General features: G+C 45.1%; 1 protein-coding gene across 3 annotated transcripts; it reads left to right on the forward strand.

The window, feature by feature from the left end:
* The first annotated feature begins 4,847 nt into the window (after window positions 1–4,847).
* Window positions 4,848–25,376, forward strand: nr4a3 (nuclear receptor subfamily 4, group A, member 3). 3 transcript variants are annotated; one of them, XM_068569487.1, is made up of 8 exons: window positions 4,848–5,002; window positions 7,925–8,095; window positions 12,141–12,973; window positions 17,382–17,511; window positions 18,275–18,438; window positions 18,611–18,810; window positions 21,545–21,723; window positions 23,524–25,376. In XM_068569487.1, exons 3-8 carry the CDS (start codon window positions 12,143–12,145, stop codon window positions 23,781–23,783), a joined length of 1,764 nt encoding a protein of 587 aa, XP_068425588.1. In that variant the 5' UTR covers window positions 4,848–5,002; window positions 7,925–8,095; window positions 12,141–12,142; the 3' UTR covers window positions 23,784–25,376. The 3 variants fall into 3 exon arrangements, with proteins under 3 accessions (XP_068425588.1, XP_068425586.1, XP_068425587.1); XM_068569485.1 differs by lacking the exon at window positions 4,848–5,002 and adding an exon at window positions 8,952–9,033 and having other exon boundaries at window positions 8,019–8,095; XM_068569486.1 differs by lacking the exon at window positions 4,848–5,002 and having other exon boundaries at window positions 8,019–8,095.
* Window positions 25,377–25,653: the final 277 nt, after the last annotated feature.

A 25,653-nucleotide genomic window follows, 5' to 3' on the forward strand; every position in this document is an offset into this window, starting at 1 on the left:
CACAAGGCTATGAATCATGCTGTTAAATTTCATTGCAGGGTAATAATAAGAGAAGTGATAAATCTGCCATCAAACAAGCGAGGGAAACTACAGAACATTACGCACAAGCTGCTGCGTATTACCGTTCTCTCTCAGTCGAAACACACATACAAAAAAGTGTAAAAACACATCATGATAACATCACATAATGGACCACAATCCCTGAGTGATATACAGTACACCTCCTGTGCCGTGGCTCATGGAACACCTCTCTACACTCCTCCTGTCTTTGGGCACTGGTGTGATAAGGCAGTGATGGGTTGTATTACTTTACTTGGGTACTCCCGGGGGGAATCCCCCTGGTGTAGCAGTGTGTGTGTGTGTGTGTGTGTGTGTGTGTGTGTGTGTGTGTGTGTGTGTGTGTGTGTGTGTGTGGCCACAGAAAAGGAAGAATGCAACCATTGAGCACCCTGCCATTGCGCCAGCAATCCTCTCCCCCGCACCCCCGCCCCTTCCCGTCCTCGCTTGCACTCTGACGTACAGTTGAAGCAGATTTGGTGACATGAAGATAAAAGCCTTCCTCTGTTTCTCTGCTTTCCTCTTTCTCCAATGTCACCAGAGCGCTGAGTGCTGGTGCCTTGGCCGTAGACATAGAGAGCTCATTCAAACTGACACAATCACTTTTCACTTCGGCTTTGTGATAAGCCAGAGTTGAGAGTGTCTCGGTGCAATATGCCCACCAGCAGCTCTCTGCGGAAGCATCAAGACGCTCCAGCACTGTATACACTACAGCTGCGCTCCAACAACTGTCACATGATGCCCTGCAGAGGAACATTTTAGGCAAAGGACTCCTGTCATAAATCTGACAACTCTGACAGGTCTGCAGAGGTTTACGGAGCAGCAGACATTCAACCGGTCATTGCCATTTTTTTATGGACAGATAATTATATGTCCATAAATAATGGGGTTTTAGAACAAAGATTATTCACTTGATTTGTCAAATTAAATTTGTCTGGCAGGAAATAGGGATTCTAAAGAGGCACTCACCATTCATCAGAGATGTTTTGGCTTTGCCAGCTTTACGTGGAACTCCGTGAGAATGAACTTTACCCTGAGAAATGTCAAACAAATTTCAAAAAGAAGATGGGATTTACTTTTGGATTGTTCCCTTTTCCTGTCCTACTTAAAAGGAGTATTGCATGGCGACAAAAATAGATGATATGAAGGACAAAGTGTTTGATATAAAGATTTATATTTTTTTACTCATGGAAATGCTATGCAAGTCTATCATATAGATTCATAAATCTGGTTAAAATGATGGTTATAGGTTTAGAATAAGTAAATGAAGGTAAATCAAACCAATTACAACATCCAACAACAACAAGTTGTGTTTGTGTACTGTATATTATTGTCTTTGTGAATGAATCACATGAGACGCAGTTAATTACCCACACGTCAAATTCTATTAAAAGGATACGGTCATAATCTCTAATCCCTTCCATGTCTGGCGGAATAAGAGAGCAGGTTGATCTGGATTACACGTCAGCATGGTGAGGTCCCAGCCGAGGCAGCTGATACAATGACCAGCCAGGAAGAGAGCGGGAGAGATACAAGGTGAAACACAAAGGAAGGGGGAAGACTGGAGACAGAAAGCTGATGAGTAATAAAGGCTACTAGAAATGTCTTGTTTTTATAGATAAATTATCCATTATTCATCTATTCACCCTTAAATGACCAAGCAGGCGTGTAGATACTTAGAACAAACATAAACAATAAAGGTATTGATGTGCAATGAGCAAAAGTTTGCATTAATAAATAATATGAAAGCCCCTTTTAGAAAACAAATGATCCATTAAATCCTTACCCTGGATGAACTGGATTTAGCTTTAAAACAGAAAAGAGGGAAAACAGCATGAACATGATGAAGAACTTGTGATCTATGCCTATAGGATATGCTTTAATAAGCCATGTGGTGGACTGTAATCAATCCAACAATCAACTGTATTGAGATGGCACAAGACAAATAGATCAGAACCACATCAGAGGGCTTGAAGTTATCCATGAAAGGTGTAATATTCGACCTGCAAGTAATGCACCAAACCAGTGTTCAGTCCCATCAGATGACAGAAACAGTACAGATTGACAACTGTTGCGATTGAAGATGTGGATTAAAGGAGGACATTTCCAATTCCAAATGAGTGCACTGTCACTCAAAGAGGTTGGTTAGTCAGCTGGGGCCTGGTGGCATGTGATCAGCGTGCCCTGCAGCTGATCCTGGCATGTGGTACTGACCTCAGTGTTCTCCAGCATTAACCACCACGTACTCTTCTTCAAGCATGTTGCACACTCATTTGGCAGAACCGGAATGTTGGATGCATTCTGCACATCACGGTGCACACTTGAATGAGATAAACTGGGACAAGTCGGGTGATTTGTGTGTTGCGGTGTTTCAAACAGGGCTGTAACGCCTGGAGAGGGATTCCCCGGGGCAGACAGGTTCACGTTTGCTTACCAAGTCTCCTTGCACACTCTCCCTTCACGCCCGTGTCTGCCCTTCAGCGTAGAACTTTTCGCCATTGATACAATAACTTCTCCTGCAGCTGAAGTGTATCCTGACTACAGTGTTGTTTCTGATCAGCAGCTAGAATAAAAGTCTGTGCTCGGCCGGTGTGAAGGAAGCAGCGCCGCTGTGCAAAGCTTACAAGCCTTCGTCCCATTCACAAACCTGTTGCGTGTGTCTGCTTGGCGGACCGGAGGTTATACACGGAGATTCGGGTCTATGCGATCTGTTCCTTCCCCGCTTTTCCAGCCCTGTGCCCGGCTAGAGAGACGCTGTGAGTGGTGACAGTTTGTTTTCTTTCTGGCTTTTGACGCGTGTGTCAGCTGACTGTAAAACCATGCCCTACGCTACTGAATAACAGGTTAACACTGAGTGTGCTGATTTTGGAGCCGGGGCTCACTTCACTGTATCCTATATCGCACAGGTCGCTTTAGGTGGATGAAGAAGGGGACACGCCGTACGGCTAAAAATACCTGTCTACGACTATATTTGGCTTTGGCTGGATCACAAACGCAACGTTAAAATAGTCGGGCCCGCCCCGGGACAATGAATGGGCTCTCTGCTATCTCACTCTGCATCCGTCGGCCAGTTATTTTTAGTAACAAGGCTTGCGTCAATCACGAGCCTCAGTGCGTCAAGGCTTCCCCGCCCCCTGAAGCTCGTCATTGGTCAGAATTAGGACGTTTACCGAAAAATACGCGCTACGTGATTGGCTGTTGTGAATTATTGTTCTGCGCGGCTCCGGGGGAAGTTTTTAATTTTGAGGTTGGCGGGGAGGATGGCTTCTTCCTTTCAAACCCAGTGGACCGGTAAAGGATGCCTGATCTGGTTGGTCGGTGAGAGTATCCCTCACTTATAACCAATGTATTATTTATCAATTAGATTAAGCACGATTTCAAGCAGGTGGCAATGGCCCCCGGCTGAGTCAAATTAGCTTCAGTTCCATTGTCGTTGTATCGTAGAACATTTGCTAAATCATAGGTTATCTAGTAAACAAAACACATGAGGAGGAAATAAAAATTTATTTTTAAATCACACACAAAACATATTTTAACAAGTTAGGTGCTTTTGTTGTATAAATTATCAATGTAATTTCTTAGATTTAAAAAAATCTACTAAATGAGATAATCCAATTTTGTCCCACTGCAATTTCCCTTATGTCAAGATTTCTCTTTTGTGTCAATGTCTTGAGAGGATAAGGCTGGACACTGCTAGTGGTTTTAGGGTGATACATTAAGATAAGTTGATTTGTATTGGGGACAGGGTGACATTTACTATGATCATTTCACTTCACAAAATAACACAACCTGACAAAAAAAAAGGGCTTAATAACTTGAGATAAAGAAAGGTCAGGAAAGAACCAGGAAGAAGCGAAGACAAAGACTTCTTGTGGATTTAAGACATATAATCTATACTGAACATCTTCACAGGCATGATCATTTGTCCCAGGAAGTGGAGACAATAACTGTACTTTATGTTATAATAAGACATACAAGTCCTGCATTAAAATTCTAAATACAGTGTAGGAGTACATTCATTTGAAAAAAAGTAACTTAAATCTGAAAGGTAATAAAGACGTGCAAAAGTGAAATATTGATCCACTCAAAGTTGTGCAATACTTAATTACTTTTCACCACATTACTCTTCATTTCTCATACAACACGTTGAACATTAGATGACTGTTTAGTGAAAGTGAATCAGTGTCTCACTGATTCGTTTTTTTATGGTAAATCGGGTTTTTTTTTCAAGATAATTAATATTACGATATTTTTTCATTTTATATTTTACATTTACTTTCCATTATAACGATGAGAAAAGAGGCACAATGCGTCTGCCTTCACTATAATAGCGCAAGTTCGCCCGCCGGATCCCCCTCGGCTTCCTCCCCTGTAACCATCAAACCAACCGCCTCTCTCCTCGCTCTCTCTCTCTGATCCGCTCGCTCTCCCTCCCTCTCTCTCTCTCTCTCTCTGGCAGTCAAAGCGGAGCTTATGTGTCTGGTACTGTAGGGAAGAGAGAAAGAGAGCGAGAGAGAGTGAGTGACGTCACCTCTCCCATGGCGTCACATTGACGTAGCGCATACCAGCCGCTCTATGAGGAGGCAGAGCCCACATAAATGCACTATTTGACTTTCTCTCCTCAGTCGGCGCACATAAACAAACCCGCGTTACAACTCCACACTTTGCAAAGCACCTATCAGCACTGACACACTCGCGGGAACGGACCAAGACGCACTCCTTATATCCGGGAGTTTTTCATTTTGAATGTTTTTCTACTTTAAGTAAGAAGAAGAAACTTTTTCGGTCGCCGATGTATCCTGGTCCTCTGTAATAATAGGTCAACTTTTTTTTATATATATTTGCTCTTTATTACTTCGACACTTGGTGATTATTCTGGATGGAAATGGGATACTTCATGCGAGGTTATTGCCACATGTAAAGACGGAACCGCTTCAGCAAACAAGTGAGTGAACTGTGAATGAATGAGTCTCTGATATTCTAGCGTTTAGCGCGAAGACCACTTGTTAGATTGAACCGGACTCATACAGAACCAAAACATATCAACTCTCCGCTGTGTGTCCGCATGTTCATATTAGGCGACCTTAAATTATATTTATGACATTTTTAATATTCTACTCTTTTATAATAATCGGTGTATGGTCTTTCCAAGTTGGTGCGTCTAACCTGTTGATATGTCACACTCCAATACGCTGCTCATACACCGTATGAGTGGCGTCTCCAAATAGCAAGATGACGCTGAATTTCAATTTAATTTACGCTGGGAAGGTATCATATCCTTTCTGGTTGTCATGGAAATGAGATGCCCCTCACTCACACAATGAATAGTGGAGTCAGACGCACTAATGGTCTGAGTGGAGAATAGTCTAACCTACATTTAGGAGCTGAGAGCGAGGAGAGTTAAGGCTCTTTGATTTCATGCCATGTGTGGGTTTTATTTTTTGGTTTGCCACATCATGTTGGATTTTCTGATAGGTTGTGTTTTTTTTATGAGTTTATGGCAGGTTGTGGGATGCGTGTTTATGTTCATATAGAATGTCCCTGATATGCCATATCACTATATTGTTTCATACAATAAGCCTATACAGCGTTATGGTTCTCAACCATGGATTGCTTTTAGGATAAAAACTCCACACAACAGCCATAGTGTGAGCTGTCCCCTGACTGGTGGCCAATCGCAAATATCAGCTGGCTCACTGTCTACTGTCTCTGTGAGGACACAGCCTCCCCTACCATTGATCGTAGAGGAAAAAGATACCCTAACCCTGGGCTACTTACCATAAATCCACATCAAATTTCTGAAGCCATCTGTGAAGTATTTCCTAGAAGCAACACAGACACTGTATTCTATAGCAGAAGTAAAGCTTAGTGCTAATCGTGGAACGTGTGATAAGAAACTACCACTACTAAATTAAGGTTATTCTCTGTTTTTATCTTTCTTTCTTTCTTTCTTTCACACACTCAGGTTTACGCACGCACGCAACCGCGCGCACGAGTGGGGCTTCTGACAGTCTCCCTCTCAGGACTGATTTACAGTACTCGCATATTTCTCTGCTCTCCCCTTTATGTCCTCTCTTTTCTCTGTCTCTGTTTGCTGGAAGCCTCGCGCTGTCCGGGGTTATTGGTGCAAGGGGCTACCGGGGGCTACCGGCGCTCCGGGGCGCGTGCTTTGCAGCTCTTGCGCCGTTCTCTTGGTTACCGGTGCGCACAGGGCCAGAGCCCCACACCGACCGGCTCGGCCTGAGAAGAAAGCGAGAGGGTTTGCTCATTTAGAAGGAGAAGGGAAAAAAAAACTGAGCGAATGTCTCACTTTGCAGAATTGGTTTTATCGTTTCCCCTTTTTTAAGTGAACATTTGACAGACTGCTGTGATAAGAGCACGTTTACGCACAGTCGCGCTCTCAACTTTATAAGCTTTTGAGAGAATGAGGCCATGTTGGCTTACATCTTATTTCTTGAAACTGCCTTAAACAAATAGCTTTGTTGGCGTAATTTTGTTTTTGCACTTAAATAGTTCCACACAAAATGGAGTGTGTTCCAAATCAAACCTCATCAAATAAGTGTTATCGAGCCTGATTTGTTTGTTTACTCTGGGTTGTCTTTTCTGTCTTTAAACATTTGACGACTCTGAAAAATACTCATACAAATGTGTTCTCTCACAATTGGTCTGTAAGAATTTGGAGAAAAGGACTCCACCAGCAAGAAGAGAAGTTTGATTTGTTGACACAAAGATAATGATGACAGCAGACTGCAGGTGCTGGAGCGCTGCGGGTCGGTTGAGATGCATACGAAGAGATCGAGTGGTCTCATGGACCTGACCGTGTGTCCAAGACGGTCTGTGTGTGTCTAGCAGAGAGAGAGAGAGAGTGTTTGTGCTAATAAGAGTGTGTGACAGAAAGGGGGCGCTCTGTGCCTTGAAATCCGGCGGCCATGGTGCGCCCTGCTGCAGTGAGGGAGTTGGAAGCGCACGGCGCACAGACGTCCTCTGGTTCGGTGTTAGGTCCAACTCTTACGTTTCTATATTTCTCTCCGCATCTGGATGAACCCCGAGCAGACGAATACGGGGGTGATCAGATACAAGAAAATCGATGGCTTGGAGACACTGGCACCGACGGCTTTCATAAAAGTTATCACTTTTGTGGGTTTGTATTTGTAGAAGTTGTGTACCGTTTTAGCCCAGTTGCGTTATAATAATAATAGAGCACAGCGTATTGTTAGAATGAAACTTGTCGCCCACGTAAGTGTAAGTCTTGGAATGAGCTAAAAGTCCTCAGTAGTGGTTTATAATATTATCTTTGTAGCACAGACTCAGTGTCATATTTAATGCCAGCGTTGATCTATGTTTCATTTTAATGTGCACATCTTCTTTGTACATTGCCTTCCAAGGGATTTTTTGTGATGATTGCGAGGATTTACCGTGTATGCATCTGGCATCTTGAACTGGCATCTTGCTGATGTGCGCACAGAAGTTTGCATGCCTTTTCATCTTTCTGCTTCTTTTCCTCCGATTTCACTCACTTCATTTGTTAGATTATATTTTTAGAACACATTTTTTTCTCTATTTGAGCGCAAAATCAAGTTGTGGCATGTTGTCTAAAAAGTGAAACAATCTTTCTGTGGGTTTTAAATGTGTTGAGGTGGCAAGCAACAATGTTATAAAGTTCAACTTTTTTAAAGACATTTGCTTGATGAAGTTCAGGAAGTAAGTCTGCTCATCTGAAAAATAGTAAACATCGATTATGCTGAACTCCAAGTGTTATATAATTGTACATTCGTCTCGCGATGATCACTCAGAGAGATGACGGCACATTTGTATTCATCAGCGTGCCGCAACATCACTGTCGGTAACCCAGACATCTCTCCTCCAGACACAGGTTCGGAAGAGCGCGCCCAGCCGAGCTCGGAGCACCGGCGATCGGACACTTCCTTTCCGACGCCCGCCGAATCCTCCCCGCTCCAGAAGCCCTGTCCCGGCCGCAGCCACGCCAGCCCTCCATCCCGGAACCTCAGCACCATTCAGCGCAAAGCTCCTTCACCAGGTAAAGACCCATCCCTTCCTTTTAGATTTCATCACATCTTTTCCTTTCTTTCTTTCTTTCCTTCTTTCTTTCTTTCTTTCTATCTTTCTTTCTTCTCCTAATCTATTTTCTCAGTTGATGCGTAAATGCGACTGTTGTGGTTTGGGGTCTGTTTTGTGCACTTATTGGTGTGATAGGTGTTTGGTTATGTTTAGGGTATTGTTTTATGAGAGGAAAAAAAAATGTACAACGGACCCGAAAACTACATTGTCAACTTGGAGGTTAAATCAGAGTGTACGTGTTAGAATAGGTTGCAATTGAACTTTTGTATACGTTTTAAATCAAATCAACAACCAAACCAAAACAATTCTGATCATGCTTGTGATCTTTTCGTTGTGCACGAGAGTGTCAGCTCGTGTGTCGTTGTGTGTGTGAGTGATTGTGTGTCGGCTGGAAATTGCGGTCTTAACCGACACTTCAATAATTAGAGAAAAAGACTTCTGAGATTAGGCACACCTTAATCTGGGGTCGAATCACAGTGGTCCTCTAAATACTATATTTTTTGCACTGGTTCAGTTACATGAATGTTTTATTCAGGCCTATGTGTTGTATCGTGATCAAATTAATATTCAATCTCCACATAATATAATTGATGTCTTAGATGAATTGAAAACATGATAATAAATAAAATATATTTATCATAGTCAGTGGTGGTGTAAGTTGTTTTTTTTTGTGTGGGCCCGAATGGAAATCACTTTACTTTATTGTGTAAGGCCACTGAATTGAGTTAAAACAATTTATCTCACAATTCACTGACAACAAAAAAAATACTGTGTCTATGTATTTATGTCTGCAACTTCATGTTTTTATTTGTTAGATCTATGGCATTCTGACAATGAACAAGCGCGCTCAGTTATTGGAACAGCTGCAGTTTGTCCAGTTGAAATGCACACCTCGAGGTTAGAGACTGTTTCCCTTCGCCTCCATGCTACACCACCTGTGTCTGATTCTGCTTGGGTTGTCTGTCCTCTTGCTTATGCGCGCACACACACATACACACCTGCTTAGCTAATAAAGACGATCTGAGGTGGGCGTTGAAGTGTCGAAGGTTTCCCACAACTTAGCTTCAGTGGCATGGAAATAAGGATGCTCCACAGATACAATTATATTTGTATTGTTAATTATGCTGAGAGGATGCACACTTGCATGTGTGTGTGTGTGCGTGTGTGTGCGTGTGCGTGTGTGTGTGTGTGTTACTGAGTGAAGGCTATACAGGCACCACCAAACGAAAGCACCGGAGAGGATGAGATGTTTGCAGACACTAGTGGTTTTACAGGTTCTACTGAAGATAAGGGCTCATGTTATTGGCAGAATGAGCGCATGCAGGTCCATGTTGACATCTTGAACATCATTACTAATGACAACACGTGTGTGTGTGTGTGTGTGTGTGTGTGTGTGTGTGTGTGTGTGTGTTTGCTTGCGTGTGTGCATGTGTGTGTGTGCGTGTGCGTGTGTGTGTGTGTGTGTGTGTGTGTGAAAAAACAAGTCAAAAGCATCTTTCCTCCCCTGACACACACGTAGACAAACAGCACAGTTAATACAGGTTGAAGTATCTGTCAAATAAATATATTTGCATGGCCTGGCATATATTTGTTTTACAAAATGTCTCAGCCTCTCTCTTTTTGTCATTCACCTCTTCTCAGGCATATGAACTGAACACTTATAATGCTGCATATAGCTGCTGATAGAATACTGTATTTGACAGGTGTTATAAGTCTTGAACATGCAGCCATACTAAAGCCCAACACTGATCTGAGGCTTGACCTACTGACACAACAGAGAGCCACAAAGTTCACCGCTGTACTCTCCTCCGCTCACGGTTAAATTCCTTCCCCTGATGCCTCTAATCAGTTGCAAAAGTAGGCCAGAAAGGCCCTATGACGCCCATGTGTGTTTTTCCACGTGGGTTAAAGAGCTGGTCACTAGAAGAAGAAGAAAAACGTCATAATGTCAAGCACACTTATGGTTTCAGCTTGACTCACATCCTCAATTAAACAAAAAATATTGCATCTTAATGTCCCCATTTAGACAAAGTGTAGCTGTGTCTGCATCTCTGCTGTACCCAATAGTTCATTTTGAAGAAATAATTGAAGTTACAGTTTGATATTATGCAAGAAAAGTGTTGTTTTAGGCTGGGATTCTTTTTTTAATTAATTTCAGGGTTATTCAAATGTTTCCCACCAGGTCAAGTATAGAGGTCAGCTCTCTTTTGACCTTTTGTCCTCTTGTTATAAGAACGACAGAAATAATAAATAAATGAATAAAAGAATGAATAAATAAATCGATGAGTGTCCTTTTTTTTCTTTAATTAACGCTTTGAGTCATCCTTTTGTTCTTCGAACCCCCACAGCCAAAACGCAGGCTGCCCCGCAGGAATAATTTAATTGCGTTAGAGCAGATAACACGAATGCGTCACTCAGTCTGCTTTCGCCACGACTGACATTCGTGCACGGCATTTAGGCATGTATGACCGCAAACTAAAAGTTCGAGGCTATTTTCAGAATTGTATTATTATTAGCCAATTAGTTGACCAATACCAATGAGAAGCGGAGGAAGTGGATTATTTTGTTGTAAAAGAATCGAAAACTATGTTGTTGCGTACAACAGTGCGGCTGGGGGGTACCTGACCGAGTGCGTCGGTTTGGATTGAGGTATTTGTAAGTGCTATAAAAGCAGCAGGACTCGGTGTGTCCCACATTTGACTAGACAAACATGACGCGCGTTGAACGAGGGCGATTACGGCAGAGCGCGCGCATGCTGGGCGTCAATGGGAGCTGCGCTGTGTTGACAGTTCCCTGCTCAGGAGCGACGAGCAAACACCACAAAACCCTGCCTGCGCGGACACTCATGACTGATTAGCCCGCACACACTCATCGTGCACACACACACACACAGGTAGAGAGTATTACGTAAGGGGTTTGATAAGACAAGACCATATAGTCCACACACACAGACACACAGACAGACACACACACACACACACACACACACACACACACACACACACACACACACACACACACACACACAGGATGAGGTGGCCTGATGCTGTGACGGAATTAAATCAGGCGGAAAAACTCAAGACATACCGACTGGCGTCTGTTGCAGTTAAAGGAAATATCTGAGCGCGCGCGCGCGCGCGTGTGTGTGTGTGTGTGTGTGTTTGTGCGTGCATTTGCGAGTGCATTTGTGTGTGGGTTGTGCAGCAGGCATCCAACACACCCATGGGGTTCCATTATTATTTAATGTTATCTCATCTGCTTTGCCATCTGACTAACCAGTGTACACCCACACACACACACATACACACGCGCACACACACACACACACACACACACACACACACACACACACACACACACAGACACACACCCTGGTTGCAAATACTTCAGCATTTCGCTCTGTGAAGGGGTTTGGATCTTTGCTTTGGCAGCTTTTTTCTCAGAGTTGCGCGCTGATGAACTGCAGCTTCTCTTACTGAACTAATTGTGGGGGAATCGGCAGTGTGTGCTGTGGTGTGTGCGTGCCCCAAATGTTTCTTATTCAACGAGGTGAAAGAAGTGTTAAAGCAGGAAATTGAGTAAATGGCAGTAAATGGAAAGCTTTTCATATTCCTTAAAAGGTGCATTCAGAAAACTTTTATAACATTGTGAAATCTCTGACACCTTGAGAGCTGAAACAACTGCCTGTTCCAATAAAGCTGTGCAGAAACTTTTAGTCATGCACTGTTTAATTGTTGACCCTGTTTAGCACCACTGCATGTCTGCCTTCTTCTACTCGATTTACTGGAGGACCGTTCCAATTGTGTTCTGTCCGCAATCTCCCTCTGGATGTCCTGCTTTTCTGTTTGAATCAGCGGTTAACTAATATGTCATTTCCTCACTGACTACGTGTTGTCGTACAGCTGAACTCTACTAACATGCTTTTGATTGAAAACTTTTGGAATACATGTGGTCTAAAGTGCCACGCAGCGCTAACCTACGTGTGTCCTCTGTCTTCCTGGCAGACATGCCCTGTGTGCAGGCTCAGTACGGGCCCGCCCCTCCAGGCTCAGCCTACTCTGGCCAGTCCTTCAGTTACCAGGGCGACAGCTACAGCTCTGACCTCATGACCCCTGACTACACCAAGCTGGACCTCGGCGGCGGAGAGATCTCTGCCGCCGCCACCACCTCCCTACCCAGCTTCAATGTCTTCGTGGAGGGGAGCTACGAGCCCAAATCCTCCTGTCTCTACCAGATGCCGTCCCACAGGCCCATCAAAAAGGAGGAGGACAGCTATCCGACTGCTCCGCCGCTGGAGGCCATGTCCTCGTCCGCAATGTACTTTAAACAGTCCCCCCCATCCACTCCCACCACCCCGTCCCTGCCGCCCCAGCCCGGCACCTCCTTTCTGTGGGAGGAGCACCCGCTGGCCCCTCCGTCGCACCCCCACTCTCTGGGCTCCAGCCTGGAGACGTGCCCCCTCAAGTCGCCCCGCTTCCCGCACTTCTACCAGCACTCGCCCCCCCACAGCGGCGGCAGCGTCAGCGGCTACGAGAGCCTGGGCGGAGGACTTGTTCGCACCTCTTCCTCTTCCTCCTCCTCCACCTCCTCTGTCTCCCATCCTCACTGTCCAACCCTGGAGCAGCCCATGTACCAGCTCCACCGCGGGGTCGGGGGCAGCAGCCTGGCCTTTCGCTCCCTGGCTCTCGGGCCCTGTGGCCCCCTACTGGGAGACAGCCTGCCGTCGCCTCCCCAGCGCGGCCCCCAAGGAGAGGGCACCTGTGCGGTGTGTGGGGACAATGCAGCCTGCCAGCACTACGGCGTACGCACTTGCGAGGGCTGCAAGGGCTTCTTCAAGGTAAAAACTAGACAGATATGTCATTCAGGAGTGTTGCTCCGGAAAAAAAAAAAAGGAGGCCGCATCAAAGCCTAAAACTAATGTCTCTGTCCATTTGTGAAGTAACTTATTTTCCTCCACATATTCCTAAAAGTGTTTTAAAGTAGCCACTCCTCTTTGTTCCTCTGTGGCTTCAGTCCCACCAACAGACACACAACCAAATGCACACACTCACATTCACAACAACGACTGACGTGTTTGATTTTGAACGCGTTACTTGAGGCGGCCTCGTTCCCACTCTGCGCTCGTCTCCAAATCGTCTTCAGAGCCTCATGATAGCTCAGCACAGCGACAGGGGGGCGTCCCCCCCAGCGACCAAGTGGGCAACTTGTGTGTGGTCTGCGTGTGTGTGTGTGTGTGTGTGTTCGCTTGTGTTACATGAGAATACAAGATGCCAACACAAACACAATCAGACAAACAGGGGAAATGTGAAAAAAAGGAATCCTTTAAATTGAAGTTTCCTTTTCAGGGTGTTTGTGGTGAACCGGTGGCCACGAAATTGACCATATTTCCCTGACATATCACGGAGAATCATATGAGTCAGTTTGAGATTTGGCCCGTCAAATAATTATAATCAAACCCTCCTCAGTTCGCTGTCTCACATCCTATGTCACCGCCCACGCGCTCATGCACACAATGTCATACATCACCACCAGACATTTTTTTGTCAAAATAGCACAATTAGAAACTTCTCTGACATGTGAATGTGTTACACCTCATTCAAATAACAGCAAACTCATTCAAGTCATTTCTTTGCACAGTCTTTTAAATTATAAAATATCCGGCACACTTGTTAAGCGTGGTATCGGCTGCATGAGACAGGCGACAGCAAGAAGGAGGGGGCGAACAGAGGTAATTGAATAATGCCTCTGGTAGGTGGAAATGAATTATCCTTCTTTTCAATTAGTTTCACAATTTGTTTTTATTTAGTAATTAATGAAAGCAGCGTCTGGTGGCAGCTGGCTGCGGGCTGTCTGCTGGCTGCTGCGCTCAGCACCCTGTCAAACCTCACTATGTTTCCTTCACACACACATGCAGAGGCAAGCAACCATGCACACACAACATATCCACAACACATACAATGTAGCATGAACATGCGTTTCAGTCTGTTTTGCCCTGAATACAGGATGTAACTGCAGAAACTGAAACATGCCTTTTCGAAACATCTGCTCTTTTTCATATTCATATTATCAGGCACATTGCCTCCATTATCCTGATGGTTTTATTGTGCCCTAAAAATATTTCCCTGATTACATTTAATTATCCCTGAATGGTTATTACACATTAAACCATAGTAGAGGCGTGTTGTAATTTGTTGTTATGTCATTAGTGCAATTTGAGGCACATTTTCACTGTGAATTAATTTGAGCTCTTAAACAAATAGTTTTTTTTTTCCTGTATTTATTCTTTTTTTGCAGAATAATAAAGTCCATTCACTGGTTTCCATTAATTAAGGAAACCTATTCAGATTTTTTTGTAATTATTATTAAAAACTAGATCTCAGCTGTTAGTTTTATACACACATTATGCTGGAGAAAAAATACTATTATGCACCTACTGTCCTAGTGAGTTACTTTGTGCTTTTAAGTCAAAACACACAGTCAACTCAGCTCATTGCACATCTTTGTATTTGCAGGTTTTATTTGCCACTGCTTGCACAGCATAGTCACAAACATAGTTGGGAGGCAGCAATCTAGTGGTGGAAGAAGAGACAAAACCATATTACTTCAATGCATATAAGTTCAACATGTAATTCATTTAGAAAATGCAACCAACACCCACACACATACGCAGACATATTGCACTTTGAATCAGGTTTCAAAAGTTAAATCGATTTTTTTCTATAAGAAAACAAACAATTTAATCAGCTGAGAGACCCAATTCTAAAACTACAAACCACCCTTTCACTTCCTCTAAAGATGGAGAGAGAGAGAGAGAGAGAGAGAGAGAGAGAGAGAGAGAGAGAGAGAGAGAGAGAGAGAGAGAGAGAGAGAGAGAGAGAGACAGAGAGAGAGAGAGAGAGAGAGAGAGAGAGAGAGAGAGAGAGAGAGAGAGAGAGAGAGAGAGAGAGAGAGAGAGATTGAGAGGACAGATTTGAGAGGATAGAGGAGACAGAGGGAGGAGAAGGGGGAACAAAGTCCCTAAAGGCTTTTCATTTAAGTCAGGCTATTAGCGTGTTACATGTCAAGAATCTGTTTCTGCATGCCTCCATCCAGCCCCCATAACACCCACAGCATGAGAACTTCTGTAAGAGAACATTTGTGAATGTGCTTTCAGTGCATGTCTCATTCCTCCACTGTCAACGTTAAACTGAACATATTTCCACTATATGTTCAAGTCCTTGCCCACACGAACATTACTGCCAATCTAAAATTTCAGTTTCTGAAACCAAGCAAATTTTAAATTATTTTCTTTTGCCCTCAAATTGAAATGTAGTGACATTGGAGTGAATAACAAGACAGATACGATGCACTGAACTGGAACACTGTAAGCCATGCTCTTAAAAAAAAAAACCTCACACACATACATACACACACTATGGCCTAAATAGATACGCGATGTACAGAGCACAAGAAGAATCCACAGATTTGCTAACCATATTGAGATAATTTGATCTGACTATCAGAGACTAGTTAGGTACAGTGTATTAGCTCTGATATGTTGTGTCTCTGCTCTGAGACGCCAGTCTTGCCCCACGCTGCTTATTAGAAAGTAAAGTCACAAGAGCCCTAACCACACACACACACACACACACACACACACACACACACACACACACACACACACACACACACAGCAGTGGAGCGAGACAGGAGACAGGCCAGCTCATGAGAGCTTAATTCATCAGAACCTTAATTGATCATTTCAAACTCATTCCGCTGCAGAAGAAAAAAAAAACACAATACTTTTTTTTTTGTAAAAGAATCAATTGTACTCTTAATCAAAACCTCAAAGCATCATTTCACACACACACAAAAAAGTTGAAGTGAAAGATGTTACTTTGATGTTTCTGCTGGACACAAAGATGTGACGGTGGCGTGAAGGTGTAAATGCATGTCATGCAGCTTTGTGTTTAGTCCGGCCTCCCACTAAACGGATGCTATTTTCCCTCAAACACATTAATGACCATAACTAACTTATCCCCGCGCGCACGGGTCACTGACCATTGAAGGGATGAGAGGGATTCATTCAGAGCGATCTGCGGTGCCATGGCAACGCCTCTCATCCGGCGCTGGCGCCCATTACGCGCCAGTTCCGCACTCGCGCTGGAGCATATGGAATAATTGGTGTGTTATTGGTCTCCCGGGGGCACGGGCATGTGTGGCGCGAGGGGTTCCTAATTGGATTTATTTGTTTTGATGTGTTTTAGAGGCGTTAAAGAAGAGGAGAAGCTGCGACACTTTCCCGTGTTCCGTTTGTTTAATTTGGAGTTTGTTCTGGTGCTGTCTGGTTATGAGTGGACGACTGGAGTCACAGCATGACGGAGTGCAAATGTAAACACGTTGCAAATGACAGTCATTATAGTGTAATTGTAATCTATATCGCATTTGGACCCCGGGCAAAGGCTTGCCCACACGAGCACGGAGTATATATCTGTGGTTTATTTATAATAAGAATAATGACTGTATTATCATACTGCGCTATAAAAGGCTAAATGGCGTAGCCAGTGTCTAATTGTGAAAATGCCTCTAATTCTGCACAGGACCGTTTTCATGGAGTCATTAGAGCACTTACCAGAGAGCAGTTGACTTTGCCTTTAACTCCCTTCCAAAGCGCACGGGATTGGCCCATTAGTGCGCACGCGCACCGACGGGACACGCGTTCACTATAGGCTACTCTGTTAAAATGGTCTTTCATCCACGCGGGGAGCTCAGCCGGCCCCCACGTGGCCCGTTTCTGATTTCATTTTAATAAGGTCAGTAATAATCGCGCGAGCCAGCCGAGGAGAAAACAGCTCCCGCGGGGCCCATTGAGAGAGGCGCGATGCGCGAGGCCCCCGAGGAGCCATGAGCTGACCCACGAGCTTCACAAACAATCTGATCATGCAGCTCTTACGGCCGCTGTCCCTCAGTCGCGCGGGACCCGCCTCGGCACGCCACGCGCTCGGTCCCCATTGTCAGCTCCAGCGCTAATAAAATTGTCCCTCCTGCAGGCGAGGCTTGTTGGAAAATTAATTTTATCTAATTATACTGATGTCAACGCCGCCTTTCAGCGCGTAATTAAAATCTGACCTGCGAGCTTCTGCTTTCATTCTTTGATGGGAAGGAGAGGGGGAAAAAAGCTGAAATTGAATTAAACAAATCAAATATTAGGTGGCTGATTGTGTTTGGAGGCTGATTATCGGAATGTGTGTTTCTTCTCTCTCCAGCGCACCGTGCAGAAAAACGCCAAGTACGTGTGTCTGGCCAGTAAGAACTGTCCTGTGGACAAGAGGAGACGCAACCGCTGCCAATACTGCCGCTTTCAGAAGTGTCTGAGTGTCGGCATGGTGAAGGAAGGTAAGAGACACCAAGTGACCACACACCTGATAACCACTGTCTAAACAAACACACACACACACACACACACACACACACACACACACACACACACACACACACACACACACACACACACACCAATCTGACCTCCAGTCCATGATGATGGAGTTGGTTTCTGCAATCAAAGTCTAATAGGCCGGTAATGACACGGCTTGTGGCGGCATCACACACGTCCATGGAACAATAACTGTTGCTTCTGGTGGAGGGGCAAAGTAGAATACACACATTAAACCAATTAGTGTCCACCCCTTTTCAAACTCTTCAATCCAGATGATTGTAAATCTTTGAAAGAGACGTGAAGGTGCTCAAACATGATCCCACTTTCTCTACATGAGATCTGATATACCTGCATTGCTGTATGGCTGATGTGAAGCGTGGCAGTACTGCCCTCATTTCTCACCTGTCTCACACACTCATAATGCAAACACACTCACACACACACACACACACACACACACACACCTCTATCCCGGTAACACGTGCAGCCCGCAGAACAGCTCCACTGCCATCTGCTGGCTAGTGGCCTCCTGTGTCGGGGTTGTGGGAAGGTTGGAGAGCTGTGTGATAGAAGCCTCAGTCATACTTCTACCGCTATAACATACTGACGACAAGCCTATCAGTTGGAGAATGGGAGTTCTTGTTGTGCACGCTGCGTGTATGCGACCAGATTCAACTGGACAACGTCTTCATTATTGCCCGTTGCATACTCTCTTGTTCACAGTGGTTCGTACTGATAGCTTGAAGGGTCGCAGAGGCCGCCTGCCTTCCAAACCAAAGAGCCCCCTGCAAACAGAAGCCTCTCCTCCTTCTCCACCTCTCAGCTTGCTCTCCGCTCTGCTCAGGGCTTATTCTCACTGCACGCCCCGCGACCTCGACTACAGCCAGGTACCCCAACAACCCCTTTTCTCATTTTAGTCCAAGAAAGAATGCGTTCAGTGAGACATATGGCTCGTTGTAGAGTTTATTCAGTCGTTTATCTCTCTCTCTCTCTCTCTCTCTCTCTCTCTCTCTCTCTCTCTCTCTCTCTCTCTCTCTCTCTCTCTCTCTCTCTCTGCAGTTCAGTGCTGCCGACCCTCCCTCCTCCTCCTCAGAAGCCGAGCACATCCAGCTCTTCTACAGGCTGCTCACCATCTCGATGGAGACCACGCGATGCTGGGCTGAACGGCTGCCTGGGTTCTGCGAGCTTCAGCGTGACGATCAGAACCTTCTCATTGACTCTGCCTTCCTGGAGCTGTTCGTCCTGCGATTGGCTCACAGGTAAGAAAGAGGAAATGCAGCCTGTTTGGTGCCCGAACACAAAGCGGATGGGTGACAACTTCATGACATTTATTTTCACTTTTGAAACATATAGGTCTCCATCCGTATGTGGATATATAAAACGTCTTCTCCGTGATTTAAAAAACACACACCTACAACTTTATCAGAAACTTTCCTTCCTTTGGCCCAGGATCCACATGCAGCTATCTCAGGCCCATCCTTCACCCTCACAGTACAGGGTGTAACTGTGCCGGCGAAGCCGTGTGCTGCAGCTGCTGCTGCTGCAGTGCAAATCCAGAGTAGGAGGAGTGGAGCTGAGTAATCGCCATTAGAACCAAATTATGAATGGAGACTGTAGCTATGACAGCGGCTACACCCACAGAGTTCCGCTCGTCTGATATCTGACGCACAGAGAGCTCTGTGTGTGTTCTGCGGGATAAAACTGTGCTAACATTGTGTACTGTGAATTGACAGGATCAATTCAATCTTAATCTCAAGCTAGTCAGCTGAGGAACTGAAAAGGGCTTTTATGGAAGGAAATACATATTCAATTTAGCTGGCTGAGAAAAAAAGAAGAAAAGGGAATCGACTTAATTTACTTAATTTGTCCAGTGGCGTGTGTGTGTGTCTGAGCATGTGTGTGTCTCCCTCGTGGATACCTGTGGTGCCATTATGACTGCCCTCGCCCATCTTTGCCTCAGAATTTCCCCGGGTTACCGGTCTGTTCTCGTCAGGCATGTGGCTGGTTAAATTTATAGGGAGGACGGGGGTTGGGCTACGAGCTCATCCCTTTGTCTGCGCTGTCGTGTAGTGCAGAAAACCAACACAGTCACACACTCGAGCACACTTACTCACACACACTCACGCACACTGATGATGTCGAGTCCCAACTTTCTCTCCTCCTCCCAGCGCAGGTCCAGGTGCAGGGTGGGTAGAGGATGGGTGGTGGCATCACAGGCCCAGCAGGAGGGGGGATCAGGCGCGGACTCTGACTCATGCTAAATGGCGGACTCATCTCATAGGGGGCCTCTATCAAACACACACACATGCTCACACACACACACACACACACACACACTGCTCATCTTCCCATCAGCCAAACTCCCACGGCACAGAGGAAAACACACACAAACACAGCTCTGTCTTACTTTATCTGTCTTCCGTGAGTGCAAAGGATGAGGTCCACGCTCCCATCTCATTGTTGACGCAGCCTTACATTGACCCAGTGCTGAACTCAGATATGCCTTGCAGACCTGTGCACAAGCGTGTGTGTGTGTGTGTGTGTGTGTGTGTGTGTGTGTGTGTGTCTGTGTGTGTGTGTGTGCTCAGTGTGTGTAGAGTAAATTTGCTCCGCTTTTCTGGGTCGGCATTGCCGTAAGCACCCCGTTACCAAACAGTTTCTGTGGTTATTGGTTGATTACCGTGGTGACAGTGTAGTCAGGAGTGAGTGGAATGTGTGGCAGATATCCAGCTGTGTGTGTGTGTGTGCGTGTGTGTGTGTGTGTGTGTGTGTGTGTGTGCATCTGCCTGGCTGCTTGTTTGCCAGCCTGTCTGTCTGCCTAGTTTTGTCTAGATATGCTACTATCAGACATGGGTCAAGAAGAATTTTGTAATTATTGGTAAGAGCTCAGCGTACCAGACGAGGATTTACTCAATCAGGGCAATTCAAACCGTATAAGCTCGGACTCACGCACATTTATTGCGAATTAGCCTCATATTCTGTTGTATTCCAAAGTTTAATGTTACTTAACGTGTTGTTTTTTTTCAGTTTGAGATTCATTTATCGTTGTAAGATGAAATATATTACACCTTGCTAACATTTTAAAATGCACAGTGTGAAAAAGCATTGTTCACAATCAATGTTGTGTTACATTTTACACATTAATATTAAAGACGTAGTTATTGAGCATACACGTTATCAGAGGTCAAGAAATGCAGTCTCCTTCCTCACAACAGCTGATGAGCATCTCCCATTCTTCCACTTCCCTTCTCTCCCAACACCTGCATCCATCGCTGCTTCTTATCCAAATGTTTCCCTTCGCTCTCGGTTGTTTCACCTCTCTCCACCCTTCTCTCATCTATCAACTGTTTTCCAAGCGCACACGTTTTGCCCTCTCCTTGAGATCTTCCAACAAAACACTTTTCTAGCTCTCTGAAGAAAGCCCCGCGCTTCATTCAGGCACTAATAAAGATGACGGTAGTCATAGCCCTCCCTCATTCTCTGCTTGTGCTTCGTTCCCTCTCTGCTCGATGGTAAAGGAGTGGGATGTTGTGTGTCGTGAGTAACTGATGTCTAAATGCGTCTGAGAAGCCTTTTCATTTCCTCATTAAGGCTTTGTGTTTCCACTGCACACCACAGCCCGGGCACATTAAAGCCAAAGCAGTTTACCTATCTGCAAATACACACACACACACACACACACACACACACATAGAGCAGCTCTCTGCCCTAACCCCCTCACCCCACCCTGCCAGAAGGAAACACAGGAATGTTTTAAAATGCTATAATTTGGAAAACACAACCTTAATCAGCTACATGCCTGTGTTTGATGTGTGTCTCATTTGTGTGTGAGTGTGCATACTTCCAGGTTTTCTCATTGTTTTTATAGTAATTGTTTCCTTGCCCCAGTATCTCAAGCCATATTTACAATACATGAGGGAGAATGCAGCGTTTCATTGGAAGAGAGATCCAACCTAATCTCTTCATCTCCTTTTTTTTCTCTGTGTGTCTCAGGTCAATGCTGTCGGAGGATAAACTCGTGTTCTGTAACGGCTTGGTGCTGCACAGGTTTCAGTGCCTTCGTGGGTTCGGAGAGTGGCTGGACTCCATCCGCGACTTCTCCACCCACCTACAGAGCCTAAACTTGGACGCCTCCGCCTTCGCCTGCTTGGCTTCCCTCGTACTGCTCACAGGTAACAAACACAAGCCAGTGACTTTCAAATCTCAAAATCGCCATCAGGATAAAATAAAAAAATAATGATTAAGTATAAATGAGGTTGACGTAATAAAAAAAAAGCAAACTGTTTTCCAAGTCAGCTGCCCCTCTCTATCATCCACAAACATTGTCACTCATACAGGCTGCTCTGGCGTAAATATATGGATACAAATCCACACGCGTCTTCCTTTCTTTATCCAGAGCTTCGCCTGTGAGTGATTTAATGTGACAGTGATCAGGTGGATACATCCACTAACGTCACACATACGCTGAAAGACACACATGTGCATGCGTGTTCTCACACATCTCTGCCCGAAACGAGAACCCGATATCCTGGAGCACCTGCTGCACCTGCCTCACACCTGGCCCTCTAATCAGTTTGCATGCGTGAAAAGTGGAGGGGTAGACAAAGCTCTCTCTCTCTCTCTCGCTCTCTCTCTCTCTCTCTCTCTCTCTCTCTCTCTCTGCAAACACACGTCTGAGGCGCGAACATGTGGTGATCAGTAAAGTGCATTAGAAAAAGTCAATTACAAATGTAGCCAAAGGTGACAGACGAGGCCTGTGCAATTAAGTGTTCACATTTCATTTTTTTTACACTTTCACGTCAGAGTCAGACACCATATAAGTGTGTAATGGGTAAACCCCACTCCCCCCCCCTATACGCTCATCTTCCTTACCTCACGCTGCCCCCGCCACCCCCTACTCTTCCTCCACCTTCTCTTCCTCTGTCTAAGCCCTCCAACCCCATCCTCACTCTCTGGGGGAGCACTTAACTCTGTGCCTGATCGACCAGCCCACCGCGGAGCACAGCTCTGGAATGGCGTCCGCGCTGTTCTCAGTGGCTCTCTGCCACCTCGGTAAAGCACACAGAGCACTACCACGACAGAGCCGCCAGAGCCACCAGGCGATCGACCGCTTCAGAGTGGCCCCTGCAGAAAGGCAGTCATCGATCCCTCCCCGGGAGCTCGCGTACATAGAGAAAGAAGGGATGGAGGAGAGAGAGGGACGCGAGAGTGTGTGCGCGAGAGGTCTGAAAGCTGCCGTGAAAGGAGAGCTGGAGTGACTCTGTGGCAGCAAACACTGAACAAACAAAAGAGTCACATAAACAAACAATAAATAAGCTTCAGATAATGGATACCTCAAAGTGAGACTGGTCTTAGTGACAGCCTCCCTGCAGACTGGCTTGTGTGTGTCTGTATATTGTGTTTGTGTGTGGGGCTGGACACCCTGTTCTCTGCAGAATGAGTTAGTGTCACATTAAGACTGGTACGGGTGCCACAGGAGTTGCTACGGGCAGCAGTGTGCGTGCGTGCGTGTGTGTCTCTAATTTAATTTGGCTGCTCACAGGGCCGAATAATCAGCTAATTGTTGAACACTTTTGTTTCTGTCAATGTCTTAAATTGCTGGGACAATTTGTGCGTGCTCGTGTGCGTTCAAATGTTTACATATATACACACACACATACGCGCGTGTGTGTGTGTGTGTGTGTGTGTGTGTGTGTGTGTGTGTGTGTGTGTGTGTATGTGCACAGTGTACAGGGGGCTTATTAGGTTAGACTGTGTATTGATCTGTAGTGAGTGAGACAAGTTAAGGCCTGTTAAGAACATTAGCTATACCGGCTAATGAGGTGGAATCCAATATAAAAGAAGATATAGCTAATGCTCTGTCAGCTGAATGAGCTCTGTTGTGTGTGTGTGTGTGGTTTTTTTTATCAACGGTTGCTATTTTAGCTGTTTAGTGTGCTATTTTCCTAATGTCTCTTTCTGTCCATCCACAGAGCAAGTCCCAGGCCTGAAGGACTCAAAGCGGGTTGAGGAGCTGCAGAATAGAGTGATTTGTTGTCTCAGAGACCACCTGGGCTGCATCCCTGCTTCCTCATCCAAGGCGGCGCCGCCTCTGAGTCGTATTCTGGGTTTAAGGGCAGAGCTCCGTTCCCAGAGGACCCAGGGCCTCCAACGAATCTTCTACCTGAAGCTGGAGGATCTGGTACAGCCCCCTCCTTTGATTGACAGGTTCCTGGACACTCTGCCCTACTGACGGCCAGGCTGTAACCCACGTCACGTTCTGTTCAGGCCCCCCCTCACCCTCCACCCTTCACCCCTCAAGGAGCACGCACACACATTCAGAGAGACTCTCACTCCACTCTGACTGTTGCAGAGCAGAGAGCCAATCAAATGCTTTTCACTCAACAGAACAAGCAACTAAAGGCTTTTCACCAGTTTAAAAGACAATTACTCAAACGCTTTACCACTTTTTATTTGATCCTCCTGTTTTTATCATGTGGGGGAGGATGACACGGCTGAGATGGACAACAGAAAAAATGACTTTTTACTGTCCTCTCGCTGTCTGGGTGGCAGCTCATCCAGCAAAAAAGAAAGAAGGTTTATGAGAACTGTTTATCTGTGTTTTGGCCTGACTCATCCAATATGAGGACTTTTCTTTAGTGCAGAGGGAAGGGGTGGCGTCACTGTGTTCGATGTCCCAGTGAAACACAAGTCGCTGTGTGTTCTACATCCTCCTGCTGAAAGAAGGAAGGGGGCGTTTTCATACTGAAAATGTACTAAAATGTCAGAAGTCAGACAGCATAAGCATAGACAAGCGGGACACTGATCTTTCATAAACACATGGAAGTGGCTGTTGAGTTGGGCTCTTGATTCCAAGTGCAATTTTTTAAGTGCTATTTCACCACAAAAGGAAGAAGTGGAGAAGTGATGGTTTAATTTCAAACTCTAAATTATTTTAGTAGAAAAACTTGTCTTGTACTGTCAGTAACTAAAGAAAGAGAGACAGTCCACACCTGGCTTTAGACAGCAAAGGTCATACTGTGCACTAACGATTGATGACTGGGTCACCCAGACTTGAACTTGCTCTAGTATGTTTTTATTTTTTATTTTTTAATTAACTCATTTTGAAATCATAGGTCGAGTAGAAGTATGGAGGAATGAACGTGGACAGAAATTGGCTTTTGAAGCACTTACACCCTGAGAAGGGCTAGAAGCACAGACACACACCCTACCTGCTCTCCTGGAGGACGGCGGCGAGTCGGGGAGAGGAGGGTGCTCGACAGATAGCTGTATGTCCAGGGGTGAAACATTCCGCAGTCATGCTCTTTTTCTATTTGTTTCTATTGTGGAGGCCGTGTGAGAGTGTGGAGGACATGGTTGCATACTGTCTTTGTGTGTACGCTTAGAGAAGCCAGGATCATATGCATGGTGTGTTATAAGCTGTCAAGAGCTGCCATAGCCTGTCAAAACAGCTCGACCTGTATTTGTGTCTCAGACTGTGGCTCCATGGGGATCCCCCTGGGCCTCCAGCACCCACTCACACTCACGCGGCAGTTTGAAATATGAAAAAAAAAAACGAATTATATAGATATAAATATAAATATAAATATATATATATATATACAAAACTAATATTTTGAAGTGTTTTTAGCTTTTTCAAATATTGTGGTACGAGTTGTGCATTGTTTTTTGAAGAAGAGAAACAAAAAAGAAAAAAAGTTGCTGTTTTTCAATGTCCCTCTTTGGTTTGAGTTTCCTGTTTGATCTTTTTTTTTTTTCTTTCTCTTTGGTTCACTGGATTTTCTGTTCAGCACTTTGAAATCATAAACTAGTTCTGATTATTCTGCCCCACTGCGTCCTGTGTTTTGATTCGTTTTCAATTGTATGACTTTCACACAAAATGCAAAAGAAGCTAAAAACATGACGGTGTTTCAAGACTTTTTTTTTAAGTACAAAAATAATGGAGCTGATTATATTCTGAATACGTGTGTCTGTCTGGTAAGACACAAAAGCCTCTTGACAGGTAAAAGGCCTTGCCTCCGCCTCAAGGGACCCTCGGGCTCTCACCGAGAGTAGAGGGGGATTAGGAGAGGGAGAAGGGGGAGGAAGAGGGAAGAGAGGAC

The sequence above is a fragment of the Clinocottus analis genome, unplaced genomic scaffold (assembly GCF_023055335.1).
Source record: "Clinocottus analis isolate CAN_PGR_092001 unplaced genomic scaffold, fCliAna1.0.p SCAF_9, whole genome shotgun sequence".
Classification (NCBI taxonomy): domain Eukaryota; kingdom Metazoa; phylum Chordata; class Actinopteri; order Perciformes; family Cottidae; genus Clinocottus; species Clinocottus analis.